At 30.4% G+C, this 10164-nt stretch overlaps 1 protein-coding gene across 1 annotated transcript; it reads right to left on the bottom strand.

Annotated features, from left to right (window-relative positions):
• Nucleotides 1-229: 229 nt before the first annotated feature.
• Nucleotides 230-1631, bottom strand: LOC130811157 (uncharacterized). The gene has a single exon (XM_057677339.1). It carries the CDS (start codon nucleotides 1411-1413, stop codon nucleotides 805-807), a length of 609 nt encoding a protein of 202 aa, XP_057533322.1. The 5' UTR covers nucleotides 1414-1631; the 3' UTR covers nucleotides 230-804.
• Between the last annotated feature and the right edge of the window lie 8533 nt (nucleotides 1632-10164).

The following is a 10164-nucleotide window of genomic DNA, read 5'->3' as shown; positions in this document are numbered from 1 at the left end:
TTGACTATAACCATAAATTATTGGATGAAATTTCTTTTGATAAAGGCACAAATTTTCTTGACCTAAAAACTATTTTAATACATCATGCCTTCAAAAGGTGTATTTTAAGTTTATTTTCCTTGTAAAAATAAAGTTAATTTTGCTCAAAATACCACAAGTCAAATTTGATCACAATGCAATGCAAAATACAACAATGTTATAGAATGTGAATATTAACTCAACCCAATTGTTAAATAATAGCATAATCAATTATAATAAAAACCAAAATTTCTAAAACAAATTACACTACTACCAAGACTCAAGAAATTGATCATAGATGATATTTCTTGATATATTTCTAAAAAAAACATAAATTTGTAGGAGAAAAACCTACAAAGTTTAACATTAGATAATTTATAACTTAATTCTATTAAAATATATACAATGCAATATCAAACTTCAATCCTCTTTTTCACACATCTCAATAAAATGAGATTTTTTTAACTTACATTTAAGTAAAACCATGCAATTTTTTTGTATCACCCCATGAAAATAAATAATCTAAAGGGCAACAAAATGATAATTGTAATAATAATAAATAAAACCCGTCTTGTATAAGACTATCTCACGGTGAGACGACTTCAAAATAAGAAGTCCATAAGCTAAAAGTTTCTATTATTGGGCCATTTAATCCAATTACGAGGCATGTATCATGGTGAGACCGTCTCATATAAGAATTTGTGCAATAAATAATAATTTACATTTACCTTTTTGTCCCTATGATCATAAATTATTACTCTTATTTCCCAAAATAATTCTAAAATTTTACCTTGAACTTTTTTTGACTAACCCATAAGAAATCCTCCTAGGTTGTTCTCTAGTAGGGAGAAAAACAAGAGATTGAGAAACAGAGCAAGTGTTCTTACAAGAAAAATTCACAAACCCAAATCTATGACTTAAACTCTTAGAAGAAGCTTTCCAAATACTTCCAATCACATCTTTTTGATCTTCATCATGATCATGATCATGATCATGATCATCTCCACCTTTAGAACACTCAACTAATGCAGCAAAGAAAGGATCTTTTCTACATAAAATGTGATTATTCTTGTAATTTGATTTGTTTTTTACTGAAATAGGGGCAGCTGGAGGAGGAAGAGGAAGATACTTAAAATTTCTTGGAGAATTTATAATTTGATGTTTGGGAATTCCTGGGATTTTCTCCCATGAAAATGGAATTCTTTGAGGTGGTGTGGGTGGAGGGGAATCTTCATTAGAGAAAGATCTAAAGGAAGAAGATGAATTTGAAGAGAGAGAAGGAGATGAAGAGAGAGAATGTGTTCTTCTAGAAGATGGGAATTTGGATGTTGTGATAATGGTGTTTTTTGTGGGTATTCCATTGATGGGTGTTCTTGGTTCTTCAAATGAAGTCATTTTTTAGTTGGGTTTTTTTGGTTATGGAGTTTGAAGGTGGAAATTAAAAATGTGAATTGGTGAGTGTTTGATGTATTTTTCTTGGGTGTTCAACTTTGATTTGTTGTTTGTTGTGGGGTATTTGCATCTAAATTATATAGAGAGATTACACAAGATTAGGAGAGTCTAATTTACACTCTACTATGGCTCCATGGTGTTGGGCCTTTTGGCATAGGAAATTGTAGGGATGAATAATTTGTAGTCTATTTGTATTCTAAATTTGCTATATTTTTTTATGCAATAATTTTTTTTGGATAAATTGTCTTTTAGAGAGATGACCTTAAAACAAAGAGTCTATGTGCTAATAATTGTATTAGTTGCGCTATTCAGCTCATATATCAAGAGCGTCTCACGGTGAGACTTTGTTACACAAGGATTTTTGTTTTTATATTTGGGAAATTTCATGTGGTTAACTTAAGTTTTTGGCTTTTTTACGTGGTAGACAAGCATTTTTTTAATCCACGTGGTGAACCTAAGCTTCGACATTTTCCACTTGGGAGGCAAAAAATTAAGATTTTTGTTAAATTTACGTTATTATTATCCATAATAATGACCTTTTTCCATATGATCAACGCCCTGATCACCTTTAAGGAGCACTTTTTTGAAAGTTTGATCTAAATGAGTATTTAATTTAATAAAAAACTTAACATTTTGTCTAGCACATGAAAAAGTTGAAAGTTCGAGGTCACAATGCGAATTAAAAATAAAAGTTTGTCTATCATATAGAAAAGTCAAAATAGGGTTACCACGTCGAGTTTCACTTTTTATTTTAAGGGCTACGATTTTATGGTGAGATTAACTTTATTAGGCTGACCTAATGCATATTTACTCATTGAATGATCACGTGTAACCTTAAAATAATCACTTTTTCTAACTTAAAGTGATAAATTATAACCTTAAAGTGATTAACTAAAATCTAAAAGTAATCACTTAAAAAAATGAGCTAATTATATAAGTTTATCTCAAGGTGAAGAGGTCTCATACACCTAATTGTATTTTGTTCTTATTTAATTTGCTATATGTTTTTTTATAAAAACAGTTTCACCGCTTTTCCTAACTCATCCACTTGCTTTTTTTTTTTAATATCATTTATACAATTTCATATATCATTTTATTCTCCAAACAATTAACCACAAAACATTTGTACCAAAGTCTTTGGCAAGAATCTTAAAAAAAAAAAAAAAAAAAAAAAGTCTTTGACAAGAGAAACAAACAAGTAGACGAATTTGAGTGCATTTAAAAAGTTAACAGAAATCTTGATATGTCTCATACACACGTGACTACTTTAAAAAATGGATTTGTGGAGCTTTTGGCACTTCCAATTGTAAGAAAAATTTACATAAATAATGCAAATTATGAGTGTTCTTAATTTTTGACTTAAATAGCAATTATTGAAAAGAATTAAAATTTTAGATATTTTTGGTTATGATATATAAGTAGGTTAACAATCTAGAAGTCAATAAACAAAACTAGTTGTAATATTTTTTTCGACTTAAAGTTATTTTGTTTGGCTTATAAACATTCAATTAGAAGCATTAATGATTTAGAAGGTAATCAAGAGAAAAGAATTAAAATGCGTGAAATGTTTTTTTAATATTGATGAATTTTAAACAATTCCCAAAAATATCTTAAGACATATTTCCTTATATTAGGGTGATTATTTGACTGATTCAGCTTTGACCTGGCCCTTAAGCCCATATGTGGTTGGGATTATTTGAATCACGTTCTAGTATAGTCATAAATTATTGTATGAGGCGGTTTCACCGTAAATATATTTTTTTATATGGGTTAAATAGATCAAATGTTACAAATTACAAGAACATAGACTTTGGTCTAAACATCGTCTCATTAAGAGATAGTCTCTAATAAGAGTAGCTAAATCATGGGAGGGTTATAGCTAGAGGTGTTCAAAACAGACTTGATGACCAAATATTTACCTGATCTAATAACCGAACTGTAACACCCCGAGATTTTGTGACGTCATTAATTAATATTTTAATGACTTGTGGGTATTTTATAATTATATTAAATTAATTTTGAAGTAGTTTTAATAAATTCCTTTCACATACGAATTTAAATATTAACATATATTTATATTAAAAATACAATTACGATTTCTAAATAAAGAGGTTTGAATCAAAATAATTAGTTTTATTAAAATGTGTGAGCATACGGAGGTGAGTTCTTAATTGGGCCTCGCAAGAAGATGAATCTAGATAAATAAATAAATAAATAAATAAATAGATAAATAATATAAAAGGATGGGTTAGGGTTGTGTTGTGAGTACTCCCTCCCTCACTCACAAAGAATCACGCCGCCAGCTTCCTCCTTCTCTTTCCCTCTCTTCTCCCTTTCCTTCTTATGTGCCGCAGCTGCTGCCTCGAGAGGCTGCCTTGGAGCCCCAGCAGCCACCACCATGGGTCGCCTGCCTTTTTCCCTCCACCGTGAGCAGTCACCGCAGCAGGGAAAGCCTCCCTTCCCCACAAGGAGTCACAGCTGCAGTAGCTTTCGTTGCTCAGCCTGCCGCCAGAAAACAGGACCCAGGCAGCCAGTTTTCGCCCTGCGCCGCCACCTCCGCGACCTCCTCTCACTTCTTCACCCTCTTGCTAGTTTTATTATGTGAGCCATCTCCTTTCTCTTATTTGATTTCATCTTATTTCCAATTGAAATTTATAAAGTTTATGAGAAAAGGGTTGAACTTTGTATGATTATTATTGAATCTTGTAATGAGTGAGAATTGGATTGATGACTTGAATGTATTTATGAATTAGGTTTTTGAAATATTAATGAAAAGTGTTGAACTTGTATTATTTTTCATTAAATCTTTTTGCGGGTAAGAATTTGATTGATGAATTGAACATGTTTATGATGTAGGGTTTGAAGTGTGATTTGAAATTATGGGTGATGTGTTGGTTTTGTATTAGTTTCTTTGAATCTTAGTATGGGTACTAATTAAATACGTTATCTTTAAACACAAAATGACAAGGGTTTGAATTTAGAAATGAAATCACTAATGATGTGTGTTTTATACTATATTTTGGGCGGTGTGATGATTGATTAAATAACCATAAAAGTTGTTTTGAAACTTTGGTCGATTGTTTATTATTGTGAATAATTAGTAATGGTGATGATGTTAGTTGACTATGAAAGTGATTTTGATTGGTTAAATTGAGAATAATAGCTACTAATTGTTGCGGTTTGATTGTTGTAAATTACAAATACCCTTATTAGGTTGTTATTGAAGTTATAGATACATAATATTAGTAAGCCAAGACCATAATGTCAACTTATCGTCGATGGTTGCTAAAGTTAATTGTCATGTTGTTTTAACTATAGTTCTTAATAGCTTTGGAGAATGTAACAAATGATATCTCGATATAATAACTCTAAGATTTTCCTTATCGTTATATTAATGTTATATTAAAATTGTAAGATTTAGTTGTGATTAGTTATTTTTGGGTAACGCGAGCCAATATGCTCAAAATTAGTTAATGTAAAGAAACGATTCACACATACTTCTACTTTAAATTGATGGAAAAACTTATGTTGTGTTGAGTTAATGATTTTGACTTGTATTGAATGAGTTGTGTGCGTGCTAGAGTAATCAAAAACTCATGTTGAATGGATGATAGCGGTTACTTTGGTATATAGTTTGGTAAGGCAAAGTAGTTAAGGGAACTTATTAGTTCTACTCATAACTTATATAGGTGCCTATTTGTAAGAGGAAAGTAGAGCCTTAGTCGGGTGATTTTGTGACTTTTGATCGTGCAGTGACGCTTATAGGTACGTACACGCAGTAACTAACCCTTATATGCAATTTGCTTTAAGACATTACTGTTTATTGTGATAGTATGCATTGCATCGAAACTATGAGATACTAGTGAGTACGCTTTACATGAAGAGCTATCGACTATGAAATCCTTGCGCTTAGAATAGTTCAGAGAATGAGAGTGTTAATAGAAGGCGAGAACTACCCCTTATCTATTTAAGAATTGGATTATGCCTTACTTGGAGTTAGAATAACTCCTTTAGAGGTGAATTTCATATTTTGATGAGTGGCTCAGTGGGTTTTGGTGTGCTGCTATCCCAGGGCGCTCATTATTAGTCGAAAGTGGAAGTTATTCCCATCTGATAAAGTATTAGATTATGATTAGCTGGCGTGACTCAACTGGATTATGTCCGGTTGATTTATTAATCCCCTAGGTGAGGTTCGACGGGACCACCGTAAGGGGGATATGAGCATGCTTGGGTCACTGGGCGCCGGATGGCCGATACTGCCCCTTGACCGAGGTGTTACCATGCGGGCCTTGCAAACCCCAATATGGTGGCCTCTTCACTGGTTTAGAACCCCAGTGTGTTAGTTTTTCCCGAAGGTAGGACCCGAGAGGGTCAGCTGGAGGGGACATGAGCTCGTACTTTGCTATGGGCGCCGAATGGCCAATAACGCCCTTGGCCGTGTCACTATGCCAGGAAGTAGAGAAAGATCCACTGATAGAAAGTTATTCAGTGATAGAAAATTTATTCATCGATCGAAAGTTATTTAATGATAGAAGGTTCATTCTTTGATAGAAAGCTTACACATTGATAGAAAGTTTACTTTTGATAGAATATTTACTCATTGATAGAACATCTACTTATTGATAGAATAGTTTATGCTAGTGAGAAGTGTGCCTAAGTTAAGTTACCTCAAGGGTATTATAGACTATGATCACACTTACCTTAAGATAGACAAGCTCTATAAGGTCATGTGTTAGGTATTCTATTAATGCCTTGGTCGAGTTGATACTATACGTGTTTTGCAAGAGTTTATGTTTGAAAAAAAGAGCGTGAAGACCTACATTCTACCCAAGAACACATGGTTCGGGTTGGAAAACATGTAATGAAATTAAAAAGTATAAGTGGCCAATAAACGGTTACTATCTGTGCTTGCGTTTTATGAAATCATCTTATGTTGTTTATGATATAATGCTATCTAGTAGTTGGCCTTATTATAATTGATGCTAATTACTGACGTGTACGTGTTTGTGTTTATGTTTGATTGTTGATGACTTTCTATGATTGTCCTGCTATGACACATTGGCCTTTGGTCTAATGTCGAGCAGCAGGAGGATCATAGACAGGCGTAGCAGGTACTGAAGCTTCTTTTACATTGCATTGCATGTGGGGAGAGTGATGAGGGCGAAGCATAACCTGTGTCATACCGCTAACTTTCGATTTTGTAGCTTTTGTTATCTTTTGTAAACTTTGGTTGTATATGATTTGTTATGAGGCCTTGTGTCCTCCCTCGTATATTTGTATTTCCGCTACGTAGTTTATAACTCTGTATGGTTTTAAGAAGTTAAATCTTTTTAAGACGCAAACGTCGACACTGGAACCACGATCCATGCTTGGCATGTGGATTTGAGAAGCCGGCGACGAATCATTCCGCCATGACATAGTTTTGATAGGCCGTTGGTGCCTTTACTTTGTTAGCTTCTAAATAACTTTTGTTTTTCTACAAAGGCGCACAGTTTTAAGGCAGATGCTGCCAAAATTTCCACTCACCTTTTTAAAGTTAATATTTAACGTTTATCCAAATTCTTTTCCTTTTTTTTTATGTAACACCCGAATTTCCTCCCCTCCTTTACGGTTTTGGTTTCTTTAAGGGGTCGGAAATTCAGGGGTGTTACACGAACCCAGTTTGACCCAACATAAAAAATGGATTAACAGTTATATAAAAACTAACAGAGATACCAAATTCGATTTTAACTGACCCAAAATTGATCCGGATACCCAAGTAAACACCTCTAGCGGATGTTTGATTATTTAGATGATCGATATTGATTTAATGATTTTAAATTAAAAACTTAACATTGAAAAGACAATTGAAGATTTTGGGTAATATTACATCAATCAAAAAACACCGTTTTTATGGACTTATGGTGAGTCTAAATTTTTTATTTATATTGGATTTATTATTTCACAACCGAATTCATTACTAATTAGCACTCATAAATTTATCCAATTTTGCCCTAAAATTGCCAATAAAATCATATTATTTGCTCAAATATTATGATGATTAATTGAGTATATAATATATTATGAAACTTTACCGTGTACAAGCAAGGACGACAATATTAGAATTTGTTAAACAAAATTATGTTTAATTTGCGTGATATCATCTAAAAAGAGCAACCTAATTTTCACCAAGTAAATTTGCCTAATTTCCTAAATTTCATAATAACTTTGCTTACAAAAATGCCAAACCAAATAAAATTTAGGATACATTCGTTGTTATGATATCAAATTGCCTATTATGGTTGTTTTATAATACATTCATTACCTCTTATACATGTGTAATTATATATTTTTTTTTAAAAAAAAAATCAGTTCATTTTATCAAGGTCTAACACTCTTAACAGTTACCAATTTAACTAAAATTTGTAGCTCAAAATGTAAATTGCAACACGTATTATATGATTTAAATAGTATATATTTTATGATTGATGCAACACGTATATATTTTAGTATATATTTTAGTTGATGTTATTATGATTTAAATGGTTTTTGATTTTATTTAAGATTATTATTTTTTTTAAAAAATAAGACAATATATTATAAAGTAAAAAATAGTTAGAGTACATTGTAAATAAGTAAAAGAACGGTCTTCTGCTCGTCATAGGGGGAGCAAGAGAGGTAACAAGAGCGAGTAATTATGAGTCTAAAATGTCCAAAATTAAAGATAATAGAATCATCTATATAGAAAGGCGATGTAATATTCCAAGTCTAAAAGGTCTGAACTAATGGAAATTTCTATATGTGCTTGGTGGGAGAGACAATCATCATATAAGAGTATTTTATCTTGTATTAGTCTATTATAAGTAGGGCTCCTAAAAAATCAGATACAGATACTTAACATGAATCATGATTTTTATTTTTATTTTTGATAAATGAAAGAATTAAGTAGCTAGTATTGTTATATTGCCATTTGATTAATCATTTTCAATTGGATGGTGAAAAGAATGGAAAGTGATTAGAGATAATGACGTTAGCAGTTAAGTTAAGAAGAAATGGTTACAACAACATCAACATTATATAGAAATATTATACTCTGAATCTGTGATACGTTACTATTGATATACGTGGTTAACTAAATGTTGAGGTACCTTTTATATTAACCATATGGATTATTGCGATGTGTAATTTGTTCGTCATGATTCATGCATGTATCTACTTCATCACCATGTAATTAAGTTTTAGGTTAGATATTTATTCACTACAACATAATTTGCTTTTAGTGGGATATAATTAGCGATATTTAATTTAAATATTACTACCTGAAAAAATTCTAATAGTATATATAGTGGATTTAGTGACATTTATTAGACCTTTTGGCAACATAATAAAGAATCATACTACAGTTTGTGGCGACATATGATCTAGTGGCATTTCTAATAAATGCGTTCATTGACTATAGTAACAATTACATATGCCACTAAAAGTCAAATAAAGTGCCACTAAATCACTTTATAGTGAAACTTAAAATAAAAACCATCAATTATTACACTACAAATATAAATCAGTGGTATTTTTAATGCCACTAAATCTAATGTCGCGAAAAGTTAAATTTGTTGTAGTTATTTAGTCTATTTTTGGAGAATCAGTTGTTGTCTCAGTTGAATTATCAGATACCAATTTTGCTATATACGAATGTAAAAATAAATCCATTCATTTTAATTTTAAAATAAAAAAAATAAATTGATGGAGGAAATATAGTGATAATATAAAGAAAGAAAAAAATTATTGTATAAATAATATGAATGTGTTATTTTTATATATTTACTTGACTATATTAATGTAAATTTAATAACCTCCAACTAAACTATTCTGAATTATATATAGACAGATATTAAAACTTATTAGTCCTAAAATAAGAGAAATAATAGAATATGCGATAGGGATTCATCTCCTTATCTAAACTTATCGAATCTAATTTTATAATAAGCCATTATTTAAACTTAACTAAACTTACAATCCTTACTATACTAAATTAAACAATGATGCAAGAATAAATAGTATTTTATGAAATTTAATTGTTTTTATAAAAATAATATAATTGATATATTAATTATGTAATTATGTCATATTGATATTTGGATGTAATGAATGATACAAGTACAAAAATTTATATTTATCGATTCAATATAAATAAAAATAAGGATGTTTAAATTTAAAAATAGCATTTAATGATTTTAAAACAACTCTTTGAATTTAACATGTATAGGGACTTTTTTTTCAAATTCAAAATTGCGAAAATTATTTCTCATATGAAGATTAATTGAATGAAAAAGATTAAAATACTAAAAATTTGGTAACGAATATTTGATTTTCAAAATTGTATTACTTTGCCACCAATAAACAATCATTTGTAACTATAATTCAATACATATGATATCAGAAAATTTTATTTCTTAAATTATAACCATTTGTCTTGGAATGATTAAGTTAACTAGAATTCCAGCAAGAGTATAATTCTTTAGACTGAAAATTAGGCAACATAACAACATTATTTCGACTTTTTATTTGTAATTAAAATTTTCAATTTTTAAATTTGGTGTATAATGTAATGACTTAAATTAAATTCAAAAATTAACCAGATATTGTGATGTAATTTAATCAAGACTAAAACATGAATTTGTTAGATTATATTCATTGATATGGTATCAAAAGCCA

The sequence above is a fragment of the Amaranthus tricolor genome, chromosome 4 (assembly GCF_026212465.1).
Source record: "Amaranthus tricolor cultivar Red isolate AtriRed21 chromosome 4, ASM2621246v1, whole genome shotgun sequence".
NCBI lineage: Eukaryota > Viridiplantae > Streptophyta > Magnoliopsida > Caryophyllales > Amaranthaceae > Amaranthus > Amaranthus tricolor.
This window is presented reverse-complemented; position numbering and strand designations above follow the sequence as displayed.

What these genes read in the sequence shown, in the direction of transcription:
- LOC130811157 (XM_057677339.1), bottom strand. Translation starts at nt 1,413, where the DNA reads ATGACTTCATTTGAAGAACCAAGAACACCCATCAATGGAATACCCACA.